This window comes from Oncorhynchus mykiss, chromosome 3 (assembly GCF_057628025.1).
Source record: "Oncorhynchus mykiss isolate SJ-2025 chromosome 3, ASM5762802v1, whole genome shotgun sequence".
NCBI lineage: Eukaryota > Metazoa > Chordata > Actinopteri > Salmoniformes > Salmonidae > Oncorhynchus > Oncorhynchus mykiss.
This window is the reverse complement of record NC_143024.1, coordinates 65,874,063-65,899,552: the sequence shown is the minus strand read 5'-3', so window position 1 is coordinate 65,899,552 and position 25,490 is coordinate 65,874,063. Positions and strand designations below refer to the sequence as shown.

The 25,490-nt window shown below is 42.7% G+C and overlaps 1 protein-coding gene and 1 long non-coding RNA gene across 2 annotated transcripts in view; one reads left to right on the top strand and one right to left on the bottom strand.

Moving 5' to 3' along the window:
* Nucleotides 1-25,490, bottom strand: part of LOC110520205 (parathyroid hormone 2 receptor-like) — a 109,021-nt gene that overhangs the window by 46,742 nt on the left and 36,789 nt on the right. The window contains exons 6-7 of the mRNA XM_090229932.1: nucleotides 24,151-24,334; nucleotides 2,621-2,774 (exon numbers count right to left, since the gene is read on the bottom strand). Coding sequence (XP_090086058.1) covers nucleotides 2,621-2,774; nucleotides 24,151-24,334 — 338 coding nt within the window. The remainder of the gene's footprint in view (nucleotides 1-2,620; nucleotides 2,775-24,150; nucleotides 24,335-25,490) is intronic.
* Nucleotides 3,612-25,490, top strand: part of LOC149984650 (uncharacterized) — an 89,689-nt gene continuing 67,810 nt past the window's right edge. The window contains exons 1-2 of the long non-coding RNA XR_016494778.1: nucleotides 3,612-4,277; nucleotides 4,646-4,707. This is a non-coding gene — a long non-coding RNA (uncharacterized LOC149984650). The remainder of the gene's footprint in view (nucleotides 4,278-4,645; nucleotides 4,708-25,490) is intronic.

Below are 25,490 nucleotides of genomic sequence, written 5' to 3'. Positions count from 1 at the left end.
AGAGGGGAGACTCCGGCGGCGCTGGACAGACGGGAGACTCCGGCGGCTCTGGACAGACGGGAGACTCCGGCGGCGCTGGACAGACGGGAGACTCCGGCGGCGCTGGACAGACAGGAGACTCCGGCGGCGCTGGACAGACGGGAGACTCCGGCGGCGCTGGACAGACGGGAGACTCCGGCGGCGCTGGGCAGACGGGAGACTCCGGCGGCGCTGGACAGACGGGAACACCTGTAGCCAGAAGACGGAGAGACAGCCTGGTGCGGGGGGCTGCCACCGGAGGTGCGTGCGTGGAGGTGGCACTGGATAGACCGGACCGTGCAGGCGCACTGGAGTTCTTGAGCACCGAGCCTGCCCAACCTTACCTGGCTGAATGCTCCCGGTAGCCATGCCAGTGCGGCGAGGTGGAATAGCCCGCACTGGGCTGTGCTGGTGAACCGGGGACACCATGCGTAAGGCTGGTGCCATGTACGCCGGCCCGAGGAGACGCACTGGAGACCAGATGCGTAGAGCCGGCTTCATGGCAACTGACTCGATGCCCACTCTAGCCCGGCCGATACGAGGAGCTGGAATGTACCGCACCGGGCTATACACACGCACCGGGGACACCGTGCGCTCCACCGCATAACACAATGCCTGCCAGGTCCCTCTCGCTCTCCGGTAAGCACGGGAAGTTGGCGCAGGTCTCCTACCTGCCTTCACCACACTCCCCGTGTGCCACCCCCCCCCCCCCCCCAATACATTTTTGGGGCTGCCTCTCGGGCTTCCTCATAATGCCGTCTCTCTGCTTTCACTGCCTCCAGCTCTGCTTTGGGGCGGCGATATTCCCCTGGGTGTTCCCAGGGTCCTTTGCTGTCCAAAATCTCCTCCCAAGTCCATTTCCCTGCTGCTGCTGCTGCTGCTGTCCTTTACCACGCTGCTTGGTCCTTGGTTGGTGGGTGTTTCTGTAACGGCAGATCTCCTCTTCGTCTGAAGAGGAGTAAGGATCCGACCAAAATGCAGCGTTGTAAGTGTCCATAACTTTAATCAAAAAAGCACTGAACACTGAATACAAAAATAACAAAAGGAACGTGAAGAAACGAAACCGAAAAAGTACCGTGTGGCGACAAACACAGACACGGAAACAAACACCCACAAACCAACAGTGAAACCCAGGCTACCTAAGTATGATTCTCAATCAGAGACAACTATTGACACTTGCCTCTGATTGAGAACCATCCTAGGCCGAAACAGAAACCAAACATATAAAAACAAACAGACTGCCCACCCCAACTCATACTAAATAAAGACAAAACAAAGGAAATAAAAGGTCAGAACGTGAAAACTGTTGAGTGTGAAAAACCCAGCAGCATTTCAGTTCTTGACACACTCAAACTGTTGCTCCTGGCAACTACTACAATACCCCATTCAAAGGCAATTAAATATTTTGTCCTTCCCATTCACCCTCTGAATGGCACACATAAAGTACAGCATCCATGTCTCAATTTCAAGGCTAACATCCTTCTTTTACCCGTCTCCTCCTCGTTATCTACACGGATTAAAGTGGATTTAACAGGTGGTGACATATGTAAGGGAACAAAGCTTTCACCTGGATTCACCTGGTCAGTCTATGTGTAAGGGGTGCGTACTGGCGGCAGAGAAGTCAGGCACAGGAGAGCAAAAACTGTGTTACAACGGCGCAGTTTAATAATAAAAATCACCGTAAACAAAACAATCAAACACAATGGGTTCAAAACCTGTCGCACACCAGACATAACGTGCACAAGCACTTACAATAAACAATTCCGGACAAGGATATGGGGGGAACAGAGGGTTAAATACACAACATGTAATGATGGAATTGAAACCAGGTGTGTGGGAAGACAAGACAAAACAAATGGAAAATTAAAAGTGGATCAATGATGGCTAGAAGACCAGCGACTCCGACCACCGAAAGCCGCCCGAACAAGGAGAGGAACCAACTTCGGCGGAAGTCGTGACACTATGTCATGGAAAGAGCAGGTTTTCCTAATGTTTTGTACACTCAGTGTATTTCCTCTCTTCTTTTTTCTATTTATTGCATGGAAAAGATAATGTGGAACAACAACAACAGAGAAGGTAAAACATTTTATACAAAAGTAACTACATTATTTTTACTCTGCGTACTTTTTTTAGCAAACTACATTTTACTTAAGTAGTTTTTACACCATTAGTTTGCCTTCGACTTTAGTAAAATGTTATTATAGTAACAGTACATCTACTTAAGTAGGATACTTCAGTACTCTTTCCACTTCTGGTTATCCCGAGTTGAACTCAGAGTTGATCAAAGTTAACACGCTAACTCCTCAAACCAAGCACGTAGTATAGGTCTCTGGTGTCAGAGTGCATTTTCAATGTGTACTGGCATTTAGATAACAAATATTACAGCATGATTACCAAAGCTCTTGATGAAATGAAGTAAACAACAATTTGGGTACTACATTTGTTTTTAGAATGCACACCAACCCAATCAAATCGCATAAACGCTGCAGTCCTACAATGATATCCTCACACACAGGTCTCTCTTGCAAAATAGTTTTAATCTCAATAAGAATAACCTGTAGCGACATAGGTAAATTAAAATAAAATTATGACACACACTCACCCCATCCAATGAGGGTGAAACCCCACAGGTACTTTGTGTCAGAGAGGAAGGCCATGAAGATGAGACTATGGAGGTACAGGCCCTCCACTAGGATCCAGTAGTAGTTAGTCGCCAAGAAATAGATGAACAGCAGCACTGTCACTTTACAACCAATCTGTAAAAAGAGAGAGAGACAGACAGGGAGACAGAGACAGTGAGAGAGATAGGGGGAAGAGATGGAGAGAGAGAGAGACTCAAAACAATTGAGAAAGAAGAATGATTAATAAATAAATGACAATATAGGAACGCAATAAAGCTTTGGAATTGCCCAAGGTTTCACTGTCTGAAACTCATCCTTCCCCCCCAAAATTACTTGTTCTCACTGCAGGTACTTTATAAAAGTTCCCTTCTTCTGTAGAGACAACAGGTTCTGTGATTTCCTTGTATCAGAGAGGCCTATACTGTCTCAAGATGTTGAGACGCAACACTCACATTTTCAGCGTCTGCAAAAGGTCTGTTAGGTGCCAGAGGAAGCTAGAGTCTAAATGTAAATAACAGCGCCCAAGAAACACTATAGACATGTCTATCACAGTGGGAGACAGCGGAAACATTACAATGTGACATTTCTCTAAATGGCTTCCCTGCCAGCCCACGTTCCAGTAATGCCAAGCCATTCGAAAAGAAAGGGACACATTACTGTTGCTCATTGGCTGCTACCAGTGATGACTTGATCAGGGTTGGGTAAGTGACTTACTAAATGTCATCCGTTACAGTCAGGGGATGGTTGGAACAGAAATTTTTTCAAATTGTTTCCTTATGAACAGAACGATTATTTTTTAAATTCCATTCCACTGTTTCTACCAGCAAAATACATTTCTGAACCGATTAGAAACCCCCAAAAAGTACTGGTTTATTCCGATCCTTCCTGTTTCTTTTTAACCTGTTAGAGCTCTAGGGGCGCTATTTCATTTTTGGATAAAAAACGTTCCCGTTTTAAGCGCGATATTTTGTCACGAAAAGATGCTCGACTATGCATATTCTTGACAGTTTTGGAAAGAAAACACTCTGAAGTTTCAGAATCTGCAAAGATTTTGTCTGTAAGTGCCCCAGAACTCATTCTACAGGCGAAACCAAGATGATGCATCACCCAGGAATTAGCAGAATTTCTGAAGCTCTGTTTTCCATTCTCTCCTTATATGGCTGTGATTGCGCAATGAATGAGCCTACACTTTCTGTCGTTCGCCCAAGGTCTTAGCAGCATTGTGACGTATTTGTAGGCATATCATTGGAAGATTGACCATAAGAGACTACATTTTCCAAGTGTCCGCCTGGTGTCCTGCGTCGAATTCGGTGCGCAATTGCCAGCTGCTTCTACTTTACCATTTGATTCAGGGGAGAAAGCATGTGTCCAAGAACGATGTATCAATGAAGAGATATGTGAAAAACACCTTGATGATTGATTCTAAACAACGTTTGCCATGTTTTCAGTCGATATTATGGAGTTAATTTGGAAAAAAGTTTGCGTTTTGAGGACTGAATTTATGGATTTTTTTTGGTAGCCAAATGTGATGTATAAAACGGAGCTATTTCTAATACACAAGGAATCTTTTTGGAAAAACTGAGCATCTGCTATCTAACTGAGAGTATCCTCATTGAAAACATCAGAAGTTCTTCAAAGGTAAATGATTTTATTTGAAGGCTTTTAGGTTTTTGTTAATGTTGCGTGCTGGATGCTAACGCTAATGCTAACGCTAAATGCTAACGCGAAATGCTAACTCTAGCTAGCTACTTTTACACAAATTATTGTTTTCCTATGGTTGAGAAGCATATTTTGAAAATCTGAGATGACAGTGTTGTTTACAAAAGGCTAAGCTTGAGAGATGGCATATTTATTTCATTTCATTTGCGATTTTCATAAATAGTTAACGTTGTGTTATGCTAATGAGCTTGCTGATAGATTTACACAATCCTGGATACAGGGGTTTTTTCATAGCTAAACGTGACGCAGAAAACGGAGCGATTTGTCCTAAACAAATAATCTTTCAGGAAAAACTGAACATTTGCTATCTGAGAGTCTCCTCATTGAAAACATCTGAAGTTCTTCAAAGGTAAATGATTTTTTTGAATGCTTTTCTGTTTTTTTGTGTAAATGTTGCCAGCTGAATGCTAATGCTAAATGCTACGTTAGCCATCAATACTGTTACACAAATGCTTGTTTTGCAATGGTTGAGAAGCATATTTTGAAAATCTGAGATGACAGTGTTGTTAAAACCTGTTGATGCCAGGAGTTCCTCTGGAGGAACACCCTCCCCCCCGTTCAGCTCAAACGGTGGCGCATGGAACGCAAAAATATTCTTAGAAATATTTAACCTCCACACATTAACAAGTCCAATAGCTCAAATGAAAGATAAACACCTTGTTCATCTACCCAGCATGTCAGATTTTTAAAATGTTTTACGGCGAAAACACACCACACATTTATATTAGACCACCACCGAAACAAAGACAAGCGGCAGCCATTTTGTCCCAGAAAATATAAAATTATAAAAGCAGGATTAAAAAATAAATCGCTCACTAACCTTTTGAAAATCTTCATCAGATGACAGTGATAGGACATGTTACACAGTACATTTTTTTTTTCAATAATATGCCATATATATCCATAAATGTCCATTTACAGTGTACTCATGTTCAGAAATTACTCAAAAATGCCCGCATGAAATCTAGGTAGCTCGGCAAGATAACGTAAATAGACATCATAAACTTTGGCTAAATATACATGTTCTACATATAGTTAGAAAGATACACTGCTTCTTTATGCAACCGCTGTGTTAGATTTATTTTTAACGTTACAGAAATCGCACACTATTTCATATGCTGAGACAGCGCTCAGTTCCAAGCTACATTTCCACGTAATGTTGGAGTCAACAGAAACACAGATTTAAGCATAAATATTCCCTTACCTTCGATGGTCTTCGTTCAGAATGTTCTGGAAGGGTTCATACTTACCCAATACATCGTTTGGTTTCAAGTCTTGCGTCTTTGTATTAGCTACTGCTAATAACATCAGCTGAAATGCACCCAAAACGTCCTCCGGTCCGGATAAGTTGCGCATCAAAACTTCAAAATTACACATTATATGTCGACTAAACAGGTCAAACTAAGTGCAGAAGCAAGCTTTATGATGTTTTAGACGTGCAAAACAAACTTCAATTCAACCGGGCATCGTTTGCTCTTCCCAGGAGTGCTGGAACAAAGGAATGGCTGTGACCAATTCGCGCCCTAACGCACAGGTTTTTTTATCGCGACACTTCCTCCAATCACTCCTATAGGGCCAATTCTCGCGCGATTTGAACGATTGAACGCTCCAAATAAAGAGGACATCTAGTGGAAGAGATGGAAAGTGTCCCCAGATCCATAAGTGGTCGGGAAGGGTGGGGGCCATGACGTCAAAGTTGCTCCAACTTTCATGGCCACAAAAACTAGTTTGGAAGAATGCATGCCCTGTGAGTTCTGCTATACTTACAGACATAATTCCAACGGTTTTAGAAGCTTTAGAGTGTTTTCTATCCAATAATAATTATTATATGCATATATTAGCAATTTTTGATATTTTTTTTTTCAGTTTACTAGGGGTACCCAATTTCTCCAAAGGGGGCGTAAATCTGCCATGCCCTCAAAACAAAAGGCTAAGCTTGAGAGCTAGCATATTTATTTCATTTCATTTGCGATTTTCATGAATAGTTAACGTTGCGTTATGGTAATGAGCTTGAGTCTGTATTCACGAACCCGGATCCGGGATGGGGAGATCAGAAAGGTTAAACTCTGAAATCGTGTTTGTTTTTACATTTAGTGCAACAGTAAATTACTTCACCAATCACGCAATGCGGACAGAACAGCTTGCTATGGGGCGGGCAAGCTATGTCTCAGCAAGTTGTTTAAGACAAGTGTAGGTTGGGGAGAAAGGGAGTGAGAGGGGAGAGAGGAAGTGAGGGGGGAGAGAGTGAGTGAGGGTGGAGGAGGAGGCTTGGCTTGAAGCGCTGGGCATCTTGTGATGAATTATACCTATGGAGGAACTTTGAACGTCTTTTAACTTCAGAGTTGGCTTAACTTCTTTGGGACAGGGGGGCAGTATTGAGTTGCTTGGATAAAAAGGTGCCCAGAGTAAACTGCCTGCTCCTCAGTCCTAAAAGCTAGAATATGGATGCAATTAGTAGATTTGGATAGAAAACACTCGGAAGTTTCTAAAACTGTTTGAATGATGTCTGTGAGTATAACATAACTCATATGGCAGGCAAAAACCTGAGAAAAATCCAACCAGGAAGTGGGAAATCTGAGGTTTTTCAACTCTTTGACTATCCAAGATAGTGTCTATGGAGTCATATTGCACTTCCTAAGGCTTCCACTAGATGTTAACAGTCTTTAGAACCTTGTTTGATGCTTCTACTGTGAAGGAGGGGGGAATGGGAGCTGAACGAGTCAGAGGTCTGCCAGAGTGCCATGAGCTGACCATGCGCGTTCACGTGAGAGTTTGCTTGCGTTCCATTGCATTTCTGAAGACAAAGGAATTCTCCGGTTGGAACATTATTGAAGATTTATGATAAAAACATCCTAAAGATTGATTCTATACATCGTTTGACATGTTTCTATGGACTGTAACGGAACTTTTTGACTTTTCGTCTGCTCGCGCCTCATGAATTTGGATTACTGGGCTAAACGCGCAAACAAAAAGGAGGTATTTGGATATAAATAATGGACGTTGTTGAACAAATCAAACATTTATTGTGGAACTAGGATTCCTGGGAGTGCATTCTGATGAAGATCATCAAAGGTAAGTTAATATTTATAGTGCTATTTCTGACTTTGTCGACTCCACAACATGGCGGATATCTGTATGGCTTGCTTTGTTGTCTGAGCGCTGTACTCAGATTATTGCATGGTGTGCTTTTTCGGTAAAGCTTTTTTGAAATCTGACACAGTTGCATTAAGAAGAAGTGGATCTAAAATACCATGCATTACACTTGTATCTTTTAGCAAGGTTTATTATGAGTATTTCTGTAAATTGATGTGGCTCTCTGCAAAATCACCAGATTTTTCTTAACTACTGAACATAACGCGTCAAAGTAAACTGAGATTTTTGGATATAAATATGAACTTTATTGAACAAAACATACATGTAGTGTGTAACATGAAGTCCTATGAGTGTCATCTGATGAAGATCATCAAAGGTTAGTGATTCATTTTATCTCTATTTCTGCTTTTTGTGACTACTTTCTTTGGCTGGAAAAATGGCTGTGTTTTTCTGTGACTAGGTACTGACCTAACATATGTCATGACTTTAGCCTGGGGGGTTGGTTTATGACAGTCATAAATACCTCTTCACATAATTGTTTGGTGTGCTTTCGTCGTAAAGCCTTTTTGAAACCGGACACTGTGGCTGGATTTACAACAAGTTTATCTGTGAAATATTTGTATGTTTGAGGAATTTTAATTATGGGATTTCTGTTGTTTTGAATTTGTCGCCCTGCACTTTCAATGGCTGTTGTTGAGGTGGGACGCTACCGTCCCGAATATCCCAGAGAGGTTAACATTGGACCAGAGCTAGCTAACAGCTTGTGTGTGCAGAGCAGCACCATAATTAAAAACACATCTTACCTTTTTGTGGATAATAAATCCAATATGAAATGGTATCCCTAACTTGCATTGAAAAAGTGAATCCACTCTTCTCTCTTGTAATGTTTGATTCACTAAAATTAGCTTTAAAACTGTGAAGTTTTCTCTGCACCCCATTACAAAATGTGTTGAATTTTATCTTCACCAACAAGAGGGATGTGAAAAGTTTCTGTTAGGACCTATGCCCATAGAAATAGACGTGGCGCGGGATGTTCCCCAATGCTGGAATGGGGGCCTGATTGAAAACGTTTGGGAAACCCTGCATTAGTTAACCTTTGACAGCAGGTAACACTTTATATTAAGGTCCCTGTATAAACCATTTATAAATAGTTTGTAAAGTGTTAACTTACCATTTATTAATCATTATTCCTACATTTGTAATTATAATTTTATACATCTACAAACACTATTTTAAATGATGATTAATGATTTATATGAACATTAATAACTAATTCATAAATGATTAATAATGTAGTACTAATGTATTTATAAGAGTTGTAAAATAGTTATTGTCAACTCATCAGATTATTTATATGGGTTTTGTTGCCATATTCATATATGTCATGAATGGTATAGTTAGTTATTAATTGTTAATGAGTGTATTTATAGTACATGCACTTACTAATAATACCTCCAGTTGATTATTCATGTAGATCCTTTTAAACCATTTACTAATTATGAATCAACTATTTTCAGTCCCTAATCTAAAGTGTGCACTATAAAATATACATTATAAATGTTTGTAAATTACTTGTTACTCCCCAAAAGCTGGCCACATTACTAGACAGTACCTGATGCTCCACCAATGGCTACAAATAAAGGGGGGGTTGGGGGTGGGGGGGGGGAATAGTTATGGCAAAGTTATATTTATACAATATACAGTTCTGATAGGTCATGACTCAAGACCAATTTCCCGTCAGATTCCATAGTTGTGGTTGAAGGTAACTTAGCTGCCCTGTTGTAACTTTACTACTAGCTGGCATGCACCAAGCTAGCAACCTACTCTATCATGTGATGGCTAGTCGTGTTACAGGTTTAGCTACCCTCATCTGGGTCTCGCCCTGTGCCCTTATAGTACGAACTCGCCATGACAGACCCAGCAGACTTGGAACAGCTACCTTGCAGGGCGTCACCATTGGGAAGCATGAGGAGCTACTGCAGAACCTTTTGGAAGGGCTTCGTTCCCTGACGGGACGCCATGACCAAGGGTTCAAGGCTATTATAGAGCAAATCAGTGAGTTAGCTCATAGACAGCCCGCCACCTCTGAGACCTCCCAACCTGCCGGGGTTTTCTTTCTCTGTGCTCCCTTATTTTTGAGCTACAGTTATCTTCATTCCCTTCGGACCATTCGAAGATAGTGTATATTATTACGCTAATGTCAGGAGGGGCGCTCTCCTGGGCTACGGCAGTTTGGGAACAACAAGCTGCCATTTGTCATCATCTGGAGAATTTCATGGCAGAGGTGAGGAAGGTGTTTGATTCTCCGGTATCCGGAAGAGAGGCGGCACGAAAATTATTTGAATTACGTCAAGGCACACTCGTTCATCCGCTGCTGTTCGTTCATCTCCAAGGGAATCCGGAAGTCCCCGAAGGCTGTATTTCCTAGAAGACCCGAAGCCACCTGAGTTCCCTCGAGAATCATAAGCGGCAGGTGAGTCAGATACAACGGAACCGATGCAACTGGGCAGAGCTAGATTATCGCCTAGGGAATGTTCACATAAGCATTCACACTGCCTAAGACTGGCGCTGCCTTCCCTAGAACATCTACCTCCAGGATTAAGTACGGCCTCAGATCTCTCTGCCGTTCCAGCAGAGTATCATGACCAGCTGAAGGTTTTCAGCAAGGCTTGTGCAAAATCCCTTCCTCCACATCGTCCTTACGATTGTGCTATTGACCTCCTCCCGGGCACCACACCGCCTCGAGGTCAGCTATATTCCCTGTCTGACCCTGAGACCAAGGCCATGGAGGAGTACATTGAGGACTCTCTGGCGGCTGGGAGCATTCGCCCTTCTGCCTCTCCTGCCGGCACAAGGTTCTTCTTTGTGGAAAAGAAGGACAATAATGTTTATAGAGCTGTAATCTTCTGAATAAACTCTTAAAGACCTAGTAATCTTTTACATCAGTGGCAGTCAATATTTAATCGTCACCTTATTTAGTCTCATCTGAAAGTTGTAAATTCTTGGTTATCTTCACGAACCCTGGCTAACAAGTTGAATCAGCAATACAAAATTTGGTTAAATTATTTATTTACTAAATACCCAAATAATCACACAGAATTACACAGAATACATTGATTGCAAATTATGTCATCAAGGAAAACGTCCCTAGCGGATGCAACAGCTATGACTCCTGGTTACACAAAGAGAGGGGGGTTGGGTTTGAGTGAAAGAGCGGGAAGACTGAGTAACAAAGGGAGAAGCTATGCTATCGTAAATACAGTATCTTATGCATTCTAAATTACCACCCATTTGAAAAAGGAGAATGCAATAAATATTTACTCTGAGCTGCGCTTCGGTAGATTGTTCGTAGATGGAAGACCGGGTGGTCCAGCATGGATCTCTGGTCATCTGAAGAACGTCTCTGGTGGTAAACTGGATAAGTTGTAGTAACGTTGTGTGTGTTAGACCGGATACGTTCATCCGTCCTTTCCTAGCCCATGTTTACAGTTGCTGCGCTAACGCAATGGCTAGGAGGTATCACTTCTTTAGTGAATAAGAGCTCAAAGTTCATACCAAGTTGCCATACTTTAAGCTCATGCTATATTCTGGCTGGTATAGTCGGAATTTATCCTTCCGGCGTGTAGGTCGTCACCTTCACATTGAAATTCAATGCTAATTTCGTCAGGTTCTTGCTGAAGTTGGCTTAGTTCTGTAGGTGGTCTTTATCCTTTCAACGTGGGGACCTCAAGTCCACATGTCCTTGGAACAGGAAGTTACATTTTCATCAAGGGCTTATATAGGATTGAGGGAGAGGGCCGTGTTTCATAGTTTACAACCAGTATCTGTTCACATGGGCAGGGCCACTGAGTTGAGCATAGTTCACTCATGAAAACCAATTCTCTCATTTAGGAGCTAAAAATTACGCTTAATCTTTTCACAAATAGTTTCATATTTAAACATTTAAATTGCACAACAATTCAATGTGTAGATTTTCCAAGATACAGTTTATGTCGTCCTATCATCAGTAATCATGTCTCAGACGCCAACTGAACTGGCATCATATTCATTAAGTCCCAATGCATATTTTCAACTGGTTGGATTACCACAATATGGTTCCGTTTCCCATCTTTTGATGTCACCAGACTCTCTCTCAATGTTAACAAAGGGATTTTCAGTAGAGTAGAGAGAGGAATGGGCTCCTGATGTCTCGGCCTTTGTCACCGGATGCATGGTGTGTGCTCAAAGCAAGACTCCGCGGCAAGCTCCGTCTGGCCTCCTTCAGCCACTCCCTGTTCCATCACCCCTGGTCCCATATTTACCTGGATTTTGTCACTGGACTTCCTCTGTCAGATGGCAACACTACCATTCTGACGGTGGTAGATAGGTTCTCAAAAGCCGCCCATTTCATCCCTCTTCCTAAGTTACCTTCAGTCAAGGAGACGGTCGACATTGTCTTGAATCGGGGTCCTCAGTTTCCGTCCCGATTCTGGAAGGCGTTCTGCACCCTTATCGGGTTGTCGGCCAGCCTGTCCTCCGGGTTTCATCCCCAATCCAATGGCCAGTCTGAGCGAGTCATTCAAGACATGGAGATGGCACTCAGGTGTCTTGTTGCCAGTAACCTGGAATCAGCAACTGGTCTGGGTGGAATATGCCAGGAACACTCTTCCCTGCTCAGCCACTGGACTTTCGAATGCTCCATGGGGTATCAGCCTCCACTCTTCCCAGAGCAAGAAGTTGAGGTCAACATACCTTCAGCCCAGATGTTCATCCGCCGCTGTCGGCTCTTCTCAAGTCCATCTCCAGGTATCGTCGACAAGCTGATCACCACCGGACTCCGGCTTCCCACTATCGTATCGGACAGCGGGTATGGTTTTCCACTCGGGACGTGCCCCTCCGGGTGAAATCCCGCAAACTTTCCCCCCATTTCATTGGGCCTTTCCCCATTTCTAGAGTCCTTAGAGTCCTTAGAGTCCTTTCTAGAGTCCTGTCACGCCCTGATCTGTTTCACCTGTTTTTGTTATTGTCTCCACCCACCTCCAGTTGTCACCTGTTTTTCTCATTAGTCCATGGGTATTTATTCCCGTGTTCCCTGTTTGTCTGTTGCCAGTTCGTCTTGTCAAGTCAACTAAATAAACTGATTCTGGAGATGCTCTATTTTTTCTTTGGGGGGGGTGTTATGTTCTTATGCTTCCTTGTATTGTGTACTTCTTCTTTTATCATTGTATGTTTATGTTGTTGTTTTTTGCCATTGGTGCATCGTCAGGTACTACTTTTGCTGAGTAAAAATCACATAATTATTTATAAAATATACACTGTATATGTGTCACTAAATGCATGCTCTTCAACCGATTGCTGCCCGCACCTGCCCGCCCGTCTAGCATCACTACTCTGGATGGTTCTGACTTAGAATATGTGGACATCTACAAATACTTAGGTGTCTGGTTATACTGTAAACTCTCTTTCCAGACTCACTTTAAGCATCTCCAATCCAAAATTAAATCCGTATTCCTATTTTGTAACAAAGCCGCCTTTTGTAACATACCCTCGTAAAACTGACTATCCTACCGATCCTTGACTCGGCGATGTAATTTACAAAATAGCCTCAAACTCTACTCAGCAAATTGGATGTAGTCATTCACAGTGCCATCCCCAAAGCCCCATATACTAAACACCACTGCGACCTGTATGCTCTCCTTGGCTGGTCCTCGCTACATATTTGTCGCCAAACCCACTGGCTCCAGGTCATCTATCTGTAAGTCTTTGCTAGGTAAAGCTCCACCCTATCTCAGCTAACTGGTCACCATAGCAACACCCATCCATAGCACGCAATCCAGAAGGTATATTTCACTGGTCATCCCCAAAATCAACACCTATTTAAGCCGCCATGCCTTCCAGTTCTCTGCTGCCAATGACTGGAACAAATTGAAAAAAATCTCTGAAGCTGGAGACCTCACTCCCTCACTAACTTTAAGCATCAGCTGTCAGAGCAGCTTACCGATCGCTGCAGCTGTACACAGCCCATCTGTAAATAGCACACCCAACTATCCCATCCCCATATTGTTATTTATTTTTTTGCTATTTTGTACCCCAGTATCTCTACTTGCACATCATCGTCTGCACATCTATCACTCCAGTGTTAATGCTAAATTGTAATTATTTCAGATGTTACCAAGATGGCGAAGCAGTAAGACGTGTTTGTTTTCGTCCCATGTAAATATTGTCTTTTTCTGGGGGTTTTGTATACATTTCAATCTCTTTTTTACCTTCCTGCAACCTGCCTCATCCAATGTGGTACAGATCTGCTATTTTTGGACCTCTTAACTGGAACCTCCATCAGAAGCTAGCCAGCTAATAGTCTACAATTTTTTTGTCATTGTTAGCCACTGCTAGCAGTCTTTACCTTGGACTCCAGCCGCTTTAGCCCAGAAAGCCCAGATGATACCTGCCCGTCTGCACAGCACGATATCTGCCCTGAGCATATCGGACTGCCTTTTTTCCCACAACATCACCGGATTCCTGCCACAAGCTCTGGACCATTACGCCGGATCTTCGCAGCTAGCTAGTTGCTACCACGTGGCTATTGTGGCTAATGCCCTTGTCCAGAAGCATGCACCAGCTAGCCTCCAGTTAGCCTCGAGCTAGGCCCATTTCCTGCTAGCAAATAAAGTACACCAACTACAAAACCTATCTTGCCAATTTGCCTGGACCCTTTGTCGACACGGAGTCCCACCGATCCATCACGACTGGTCTGATGGTCTGCTGACGTAATTCGGCCTAGGTGCTCTCAACCGGGCCTCTGCTGGATGTTGGTGTTGATCCATCTGCTAGCCCTGGCCTGCTAGCTTCCTGAACGCTGTGTCCCCCGCTCGCCTTGCATAGTAATCGACAACCGAACAGCTCCCTGTTTCATCTTTGCTGCTCATTGGACCCAATGATCACTCCGCTAAACAGCTGATGCCTGCTGGACTGTTTATTAACACGGTTCATTTTGTTTATCTGTCGGCCAAGCCTCAAACTCAGGCCCTGTGTGTAGCGAACTGACCCCCTCTGCCTATTCATCGCCATTTACCCATTGTTGTTGTCCTAGCTATTTACCCGTTGTTGTCTCATCCGCTGATGTCTTAGCTCTCCCAATCAACACCTGTGTTTGCTTTATGCCTTTTTCTAACGTCACTATGCCTTGTATACTGTTGTTTAGGGCAGCTCTCATTGTTTTATTATACTGCGGAGCCCCTAGTCCTGCTCAACATGCCTCAGATAGCCCCATTGTCCAACCCCCCACAAATGCGGAGACCGCACCTAGCTTAACTGGCGCCTCCAGAGATGAAACCTCTCTCATCATCACTCAATGCCTAGGTTTACCCCCACTGTACTCGCACCCTACCATACCATTGTCTGTACATTATGCCCTGAATATATTCTACCACGCCCAGAAATCTTCTCCTTTTTTTCTCTGTTCCCAAAGCACTAGACGACCAGTTCTTATAGCCTTAAGCTGTACCCTCATCCTACTCCTCCTCAGTTCCTCTGGTGATGTAGAGGTTAACCTAGGCCCTGTGTGTCCCCAGGCACTATCATTTGTTGACTTCTGCAACTGTAAATGCCTTGGTTTCATGCATATTAACATCAGAAGCCTCCATCAGAAGCCTCCTGCCCCCCATCTATCGTCAGAGCTGCTGCTAGGTGACCTAAATTGGGATATGCTTAACACCTCGGACGTCCTAAAATCTAAGATAGATGCCCTCAATCTCACAAATTATCAAGGAACCTACCAGGTACAACCCCAAATCCATAAACATGAGCACCCTCATAGATATCATCCTGACCAACTTGCCCTCAAAATACACCTCTGCTGTTTTCAACCAGGATCTCAGTGATGACTGCCTCATTGCCTGCGACAGTTATGGGTCCGCGGTCAAACGATCACCCCTCATCACTGTCAAGCGCTCCCTAAAATACTTCTGTGAGCAGGCCTTTCTAATCGACCTGGCCTGGGTATCCTGGAAGGATATTGACCTCATCACGTCAGTAGAGGATGCCTGGTAGGTCTTTAAAAGTGATTTCCTCACCATCTTAAATACGCATGTCCCTTTCAAAAAATGCAGAACTAAGAACAGAAATAGCCATTGGTTCACTCCAGACTTGACTGCCCTTGACCAACACAAAAACACCCTGTGGCGTACTGCACTAGCTTCGAATAGTCCCAGCGATATGCAACTTTTCAGGGAAGTCAGGAACCAATACACAGAGTCAGTTAGGAAAGCATCCTTGCATCCAGCAGCACTAAAACTACATTTGCATCCAGCAGCACTAATTCCAAAAGGTTTTGGGACACTGTAAAGTCCATGGAGAATAAGAGTACCTCCTCCTAGCTGCCCACTGCACTGAGAATAGGAAACACTGTCACCACTGATAAATCCATGATAATCGAGAATTTCAATGAGCATTCCTCTACGGCTGGCCATGCTTTCCACCTGGCTACCGCAACCCCGGCCAACTGCTCTGAACCCCCCGCAGCAACTGGCCCAAGCCCTCACCTGCTTCTCCTTCATCCAAATCCAGACAGCTGATCTTCTGAAAGAGCTGAAAAATCTGGATCCCTACAAATCAGCTGGGCTAGACAATCTGGACCCTCTCTTCCTAAAATTATCCATCGCCATTGTTGCAACCCCTATTACTAGTCTGTTCAACCTCTTTTTCGTATCGTTTGAGATTCCTTAATATTGGAAAGCAGCCGTGGTCATCCCCCTCTTCAAAGGGTGAGACACTCTTGACCCAAACTATTACAGACCTATATCCATCCTGCCCTGCCTTTCTAAAGTCTTCGAAAGCCAAGTGAACAAACAGATCACCGACCATTTCGAATCCCACCGTATATTCTCCGCTATGCAATCTGTTTTCCGATGAGGTCACGGATGCACCTCAGCCACGCTAAAGGTCCTAAATGATATCATAACCGCCACCGATAAAAGACAGTACTGTGCAGCCGTCTTCATCGACCTGGCCAAGGCTTTCGACTCTATCAATCACCGTATTCTTATCGGCAGACTCAACAGCCTTGGTTTCTCAAATGACTGCCTCACCTGGTTCACTTACTACTTCACAGATAGAGTATCAGTGTGTCAAATCAGAGGGCCTGTTGTCCGGACCTCTGGCAGTCTCTATGGGGGTGCCACAGGGTTCAATTCTCGGGCTGACTCTTTTCTCTGTATATATCAATGATGTCGCTCTTGCTGCGGGTGATTCTTTGATCCACCTCTACACAGAAGACATTCTGTATACATCTGGCCGTTCTTTGGACACTGTGTTAACAAACCTCCAAATGAGCTTCAATGCCATACAACACTCCTTCAATGGCTCCCAACTGCTCTTAAATGCTAGTAAAACTAAATGCATGCTCTTCAACCGATCGCTGCCGCACCCGCTCGGTCGACTAGCGTCACTACTCTGGATGGTTCTGACTTAGAATATGTGGACAACTATAAATACCTAGGTGTCTGGCTAGACGGTAAATTCTCCTTCCAGACTCCTATTAAGCATCTCCAATCCAAAGTTAAATCTAGAATTGGCTTCCTATTTCGCAACAAAGCCTTCTTCACTCATGCTGCCAAACATACCCTCGTAAAACTGACTATCCTGCCGACTCTTGACTTTGGCGATGTCATTTTTCAAAACAGCATCCAACACTCTACTCAGCAAATTGGATGCAGTCTACCACAGTGCCATCCATCTTGTCACCAAAGCCCCATATACTACCCGCCACTGCGACCTGTGTGCTCTTGTTGGCTGGTCCTCGCTACATATTCGTTGCCAAACCCACAAAACCCAGGTAAAATACGATTTTAAAAATTGCCGCTATGGCCTATGTATTGCCTTCCCTCTCTAACCTTACTACATTTGCGCAAATAAACATAAATAAAATATATATTGCACACTTTAGATTACATTAAGTAAATGGCTTATAAGGGTCTACATTAATCATCAACTGAGATATTAGTAAGTGCATGAACTCACACTCACAAATCCACTTATTAACAATCAATAAATATCCAATTCATGACATATATAAATAGATGTATAAATATGCATATAAATGGTGAGTCAAACCATTAATCAAACATTCACAAATGACTTGTAAATAATCTTATTTGTTGACAATACCTCCTTTATAACTGGTTTATAAGTACCACAATACCATAAGTATTATAAAGGATTTATTAAGGTACCTTGACATAAAGTGTTCATAATAATTATTATTGATTATGATTATTCAACAATTATATGATTAATTTTGTGAATAAATGTGTAATAAATTAAATTTGACTAGCGCCTCGACTGGAAGCCGGTGGAGTGTGCAGAGGAGCGGGGGCTGGTTAAAAACCAGGTGGGCTGCAGCATTCTGGATAAGTTGCAGGGGTTTGATGGCACAAGCTGGGAGCCCAGCCAACATTGAGTTGCTGTAGTCCAGACGGGAGAGGACAAGTACTTGGATTAGGACCTGCACCGCGTCACATCATCATTGGTCTTCCTCTTTTCAGACAAGAACACTCTGTGTTCTTTTGTCATGAGACTTCCACTCACACAATAGAACCACACATTCCTATTCAAGCTGTATACATTAGCAAATGTGTCATTTTACCAAGTCAGTGCAATTAGACCACGACATGCTGTTTGAATAGTGAGGACATGGAATTCAGGTATTCACTTAATACCTGAATTCTCAGTAAGAGCTCAAAGGATAAGGCAATGAAATTCCATTCACATTGTAACGGCCGTTGTTGGTGGAAGAAGGTGAGGACCAAAGCGCAGCGTGGTACGTGTTCATGATGTTAATATTTAATTAATCAAACTGAACACTGAAATAAAAAACAACAAACTGAACGAACGAAACCGAAACAGTTCTGTCTGGTGCAGAATACAAACACTCAACAGAAAATAATCACCCACAACTCAAGGGTGAAAACAGGCTACCTAAGTATGGTTCTCAATCAGGGACAACGATTGACAGCTGCCTCTGATTGAGAACCATACCAGGCCAAACACAGAAATCCCAAATCAAAGAAAAAAGAACATAGACTGCACACCCCAACTCACGCCCTGACCATACTAAAACAAAGACAAAACAAAGGAACTAAGGTCAAAACGTGACACACATCTTACAATGAGAATATATATTGTATTAATATAGGATTTAAAAAAAATAGCTATTAGAAAAAATGGGGGATTCATTGCCAAAAAAACTAACTAATTAGTCTTCCAGAGGAAAACATGATCAGTTCATTAACAGGTTTGTTAGAACCTGTTTGTGTCTCTAATCTAACTATGCCACAGTGCTTTTAAGTTTATTTTAGGATAATTGCTAAGGAGAGGTCAGATGATGATCCCGTAAGAATTGGTGCCTGTGGCCTCCTTATGAAATATCAAATAGCTGCTGCCTGACAAATAAGAGTAGAAGCATTCCTCTGTGTTGTCTTAACGACCCCAGGGGAGCCTATACTTTGTAATGTGTTCAGTTCGCAATATTCTCTCCCTCTGTTTCTCCACAAACTGTTGATGGAGCTCTCTCCCTCTCTCTCCCTGCATTTCTCTTCCTCTCTCACTACGTCCCTTTCTCTCTCGCTCTCCTTTTATCTCACTTAATTTCTTTGTTCCCTCTGCTTCTGCTGACACAGTGCTACTAGAGACCTTGAACCTTTTTCTCACATTTTATATTACCTAGATAGTTTGAGTTTTGAAGCTCTGACACCTCTTTCATTATCACAACAAACTAAGGTGAATGAGGAGTTTGCCCCACCTACAGAAGATCAGACTGAAGCGTATCCTCGGATTACTCAATACAGTGGCCTTCAAACACCACACTAAGACATTCAATCTCTCTCTCTGTCCTCCCACTTACTCTGTTCCACTGTTATAAATATACTGTATAATATGTTCCAACGGCTGCCTCAAACAGTTGATCTGCAGCATTCAGAATAGCATACAGTATCTTTGCAACTTTCAGTAACTGTTTTTCCTCACCAATCTGAGGTAGACAAGTCATCAAAGTGTCACTCATACAGTATGTTACACCTCTCTGAGACATGGTCAGTACTGTCTCTCTGATCAACCTGGGCTGATAGCTGCTTCTCCACAGACTTAGGTCAGTTTCTCTGTCAGGGAGGAAGAGGACCCAGGCAGTTGAAGTTATCCTCAAAATAATGGGGTGTCACCATCTGAGGCTCGCTTCTTGGGTGTTTCATGTTAGTGATATGTGAACGCTCAGCTTTTTGAAGCTGGCAGGTATGATATGATATAAAAGTGTGTCATGGCACATGACATCTGATATGAAAAAACTCTGCATCCTTGCAAGGAGCCTTTAAGTATAAAACAGGGTAGAGGAGGACGAGGAGGGAGGAATAGAAGAAGCTGAACGAGGGGTAGGAATGGGAGGAGGAGGGGGGAGAGCGAGAGAGGGAGGAGATTAAATTTAGCTGATTCTGCTGTTAATCACCAAAGTCAGATCAGACAAACTTCCTTCTTTGAAGTCTCAAACAAAAGTCTACTCACAAATCGCATCACAAATTAACTAAAAACAATTGTCTTCTCCCAATAGACTGCTGTCACGTTGTATAAATTATTGGAGACAAGCGCCGGGTTTTAATACTCCACCCAAATGAAAGACACAGGGACGAAGCCCAAAACAAACACGTTTACAAAAACACAGGGATGTAACCCAAACACATTAAATACACGGGACGAGACCCGTAATAACAATACACGGGACGAGACCCGTAACAACGAGTACAAAATACACGCAGCACGAAAGCCGAAACAACAAAGCGCAGGTACTCACAAGACCAATCGACATGGTAACAATAACCGACAAGACAATGGTGAACAGAGGGCACACATATACAATTACTAATCAATGGAATTGGAATCAGGTGTGCGTAATGAGACAGTTCCGTGACGCCTAGAGGCCGGTGACGTAAACCTCCGGAACTGGTGCATGGAATGAGCATTAGTACCGGAGAATCCGTGACAGCTGCAGCAATGCACATTTAATCACAGGGTAAACAAAAAGCATACACATATTTAATCAAGATGCACATACCATGGGAAGAACCATTGAAACTGCTTTGTTGCCCAAGCTCTGAGCAAAAGCACTGCGACATGAGCATGTTACGCTGTGCCATAGTGCTAATAAAAGTTCAGCTGGTGTCTCACACTTGAAAGGAAAATGACTCTGTAAATACAGTGCCTTGCGAAAGTATTCGCCCCCCTTGAACTTTGCGACCTTTTGCCACATTTCAGGCTTCAAACATAAAGATATAAAACTGTATTTTTTTGTGAAGAATCAACAACAAGTGGGACACAATCATGAAGTGGAACGACATTTATAGGATATTTCAAACTTTTTTAACAAATCAAAAACTGAAAAATTGGGCGTGCAAAATTATTCAGCCCCTTTACTTTCAGTGCAGCAAACTCTCTCCAGAAGTTCAGTGAGGATCTCTGAATGATCCAATGTTGACCTAAATGACTAATGATGATAAATACAATCCACCTGTGTGTAATCAAGTCTCCGTATAAATGCACCTGCACTGTGATAGTCTCAGAGGTCCGTTAAAAGCGCAGAGAGCATCATGAAGAACAAGGAACACACCAGGCAGGTCCGAGATACTGTTGTGAAGAAGTTTAAAGCCGGATTTGGATACAAAAAGATTTCCCAAGCTTTAAACATCCCAAGGAGCACTGTGCAAGCGATAATATTGAAATGGAAGGAGTATCAGACCACTGCAAATCTACCAAGACCTGGCCGTCCCTCTAAACTTTCAGCTCATACAAGGAGAAGACTGATCAGAGATGCAGCCAAGAGGCCCATGATCACTCTGGATGAACTGCAGAGATCTACAGCTGAGGTGGGAGACTCTGTCCATAGGACAACAATCAGTCGTATATTGCACAAATCTGGCCTTTATGGAAGAGTGGCAAGAAGAAAGCCATTTCTTAAAGATATCCATGAAAAGTGTAGTTTAAAGTTTGCCACAAGCCACCTGGGAGACACACCAAACATGTGGAAGAAGGTGCTCTGGTCAAATGAAACGAAAATTGAACGTTTTGGCAACAATGCAAAACGTTATGTTTGGCGTAAAAGCAACACAGCTGAACACACCATCCCCACTGTCAAACATGGTGGTGGCAGCATCATGGTTTGGGCCTGCTTTTCTTCAGCAGGGACAGGGAAGATGGTTCAAATTGATGGGAAGATGGATGGAGCCAAATACAGGACCATTCTGGAAGAAAACCTGATGGAGTCTGCAAAAGACCTGAGACTGGGACGGAGATTTGTCTTCCAACAAGACAATGATCAAAAACATAAAGCAAAATCTACAATGGAATGGTTCAAAAATAAACATATCCAGGTGTTAGAATGGCCAAGTCAAAGTCCATACCTAAATCCAATCGAGAATCTGTGGAAAGAACTGAAAACTGCTGTTCACAAATGCTCTCCATCCAACCTCACTGAGCTCGAGCTGTTTTGCAAGGAGGAATGGGAAAAAATGTCAGTCTCTCGATGTGCAAAACTGATAGATACATACCCCAAGCGACTTACAGCTGTAATCGCAGCAAAAGGTGGCGCTACAAAGTATTAACTTAAGGGGGCTGAATAATTTTGCACGCCCAATTTTTCAGTTTTTGATTTGTTAAAAAAGTTTGAAATATCCAATAAATGTCGTTCCACTTTATGATTGTGTCCCACTTGTTGTTGATTCTTCACAAAAAAATACAGTTTTATATCTTTATGTTTGAAGCCTGAAATGTGGCAAAAGGTCGCAAAGTTCAAGGGGGCCGAATACTTTCGCAAGGCACTGTATATCTTGTTATGTTCCAGCCCTCATTAGACATGCAACAGACAGCCTTAAGGCTTAATGACTTAAGACAAAACAGAAAACAAAATACAGTACAGTAAGAAGCACAAACCATTTTAAATGGTCCTGAGGAACTACTATACAAAGGAAAGAGATTAAAGTAAAACATGGCAGTCTCTATAGCTTTGAACTCTTTGAACCAGCTATCCCTTATAGAAAATACACATTTTCTGTGTAACACCTGTAAAGCCTATGGCAGCGGGCTAGCAATCTAAAGCGCTAAGCTAGTGCTCCCTGTGGTATATCCTCCCTCACATGTTTGCTGTATTTATCCCTGTCTATACAGCAATTACAGAGCAGAGGAGGCTACAGTAGGGGAACAGACAGACTGACAGAGAATTTTCAGAGCTGGACAATTAAAATCACAGACAAGTGGAGACTATAGCCTTGGGGTACTGAGCATAGCCAGTCTGATTAGCTTTTTGAGTGCAACAGCATGCATGATTTTGAGGTGTTGAGGAAAGACCAGGAAAAATGAAATAGCCCCCTGGCTTGAGCTCTTCATTAAATGTGCAGTGGGTTGAATGGGCATGAGTCATGGAAGACTAGTCTGTATATTCAAACGCACATCACAGGCATGGTGGACTGAAAAAAACATATAGGAATGAAGTAGGTCCCTCAGACAGGGTTGCATTTACTAGCCTAGTTAATGGTATGTGTTGGAGCAATCGTGTGTCCAGGTTAGGGAAGTGACAAAAACACATTTTCGTTTAAACTGCCAGTTTTTAACCGGTTTTCTCTTAAAACCTGAAAAAATCATCATAATTCCACGTGAATTCACAATACACCTGCGCTGTTGCCAGCAATGGTTTGGGTCTCATGGTGCGTCCCTTTCAGATGGTTAAGCATTGCACCTGTAATACCATTACTGTACCTCAATTCCACCTCGCAAAGTTTGCATTTCCTTCTCTTTTAACTTCTCAAAGTATTACCATACAGGACTTTGCTGCTGTTGCTTGCCTTCTCTGCAATTTTTCAAACTGTTAACAACGTATTTTTGGAACAGAGGAGACTGATTAGTTGCGATGCTTCCGAGAACACAAACAATCGCATCTTTCATGGCGAGCTAGTGAGGGATAGAGAGAGAGGGTAAGGGCACACTATAGGCAGGTCAGCCACGAGGCAGACAGAGTCAAAATCATGCACTAGGCCTATGTATCGGCAATCAATCTGTATTTCTCAATGGAATGCTGTATCTCGCAATTTATTGGCTTGCTATGTCTCGCAACTTCAGTAAAACAGGCCCTATCATCAATGAATAGGCTAGGATATTTTACACACAAAAGACTGAAGACTGAACACAAACTTGCTTCATTAGCTAAGAGAAAGAGCAGGCTAACCAGCACGAAGGAAAGAGAGGAGGGGGCAGGCAGAAAGAACTGTGGTGTGCATATACAGTATCTTGGTAATCTGTATCGCTTGTCTTGCATGCCTCACAAATTCACCAAAATAGCCTATAGTGCACCTCTCTGTTTTTATTTAAATTCCCAATTAGCCTATTATCTAGTTAGGCTATAACACGGAAAATGATCTGTTTTGTGATAACTGCACTATGAATGAAATTTTGTGGGGGGGGAAACCAAAAATGTAGGTTTTGTTTAGGTATTTTTCTTAACGTTAAGGATCCCAATTTAATTTAAATATTTTACTCTATTTCACTATTTAATTTCTTCATGAGTCCTGTAAGAGCAGGGTTTATTGGGATCTTTAGGGAGAATTAGTGGAGGAGGGCAGGAGTGGATGCAGAGGAGTGGAGGAGAGGAGGAGTGGGATGCGCTGGCAGGAGGTGCAGCACCACTACTTACATATTGAGAGTTGTCCAGTGGCGCCATGGCCACAGTCTTGAAGTTGTCCATGAGCACCGCATCAAACTCCTGCAGGCCGGCGCTGGCGTACACCACCCGGTCCTTGACGAAGATGCTGATGGCTCGGAGCATGAAGGAGACAAACAGGTGGATGTGGATATAATTCCTGGTACAGTGGAGACGCCTGAAATAGAGCACAGACCCAGGAAAAGTTAGCAATAGTCCTTAAAGTCTCTTATAGCTGAGACAAAATGCAAGTAAGAACGTTGAAAAGCAGCGGGTAGCTGCGGTGTGTTAGCAATCACTTGCTGGGTGTCGACGAACGGTCATGATCCAACATATAAAATCACCTGGAAATTAACAGAAAATGTCAGCAATATTCTTGTCAGAGGCCTGCTGGTTTTATCTGTTTGCCGTCACAGTGTGTCTCGTCTTGTAGCCCTTTCCTGCAGTCAATGACCAAAAGTGCCTTCTTTGGCCTTTATTTAATATTAATATGTTATTAATATTTTTCAAAATGTAATCATTCATAAAGATTATTTAGAAGAAACAGATGAAAATCTGGTGTTTCTATGTTAAACAGTTTTGTTATATTTCAGTCTTCTGTGATGTATAAAATGTCAAATTTGGATGCAAACTCAAAATTGAATAACCATAACCATGTGTGTGAGGTGTATACTTTTGTTTCAAAGTAGATTTGTTTAAGACTGATTTAGCCCACAGTAAAAGGTTAAGGCCAAGACTTAAAGCCATTTCATCTCTGCTATTAAATCTGAACAAGGCATAATAGTCTCCCACACAATTTAGCTGGATTATAGACAAAATCGGTTACTCTTTGCTCAGAGGAAAGATACACTTTCCAAGCCACCCACTCACATTGATTCTGGGGACCGTTGAGTCAGTCCCTGAGTGTTCTCTCTGCAGTCTCTATTTCACTCTGTTCAAAAGCTCCATTAACTGGAGAAAGAGTATTCTTTCATCCAGAACTACTCTTAATAAAGAGATGTCTCCCACATCCATATAGTAACTACTCTTAATAAAGAGATGTCTCCCACATCCATATAGTCCATATAAGCACTGGTCTTATACACTGATCATTCAAAACATTAAGAACACCTCTTTACATGACATAGACTGACCAGGTGAATGCTATGATCCTTTATTTGTGTCACTTGTTATATCCACTTCAATTAGTGTAGATCAATGGGAGGATACAGGTTAAATAATGATTTTTAAGCTGAGACAATTGAGGCATTATATTTTTAACCTTTATTTAACTAGGCAAGTCAATTAAGAACAAATTCTTATTTACATCAACAGCCTACCCCAGATGAACCCTA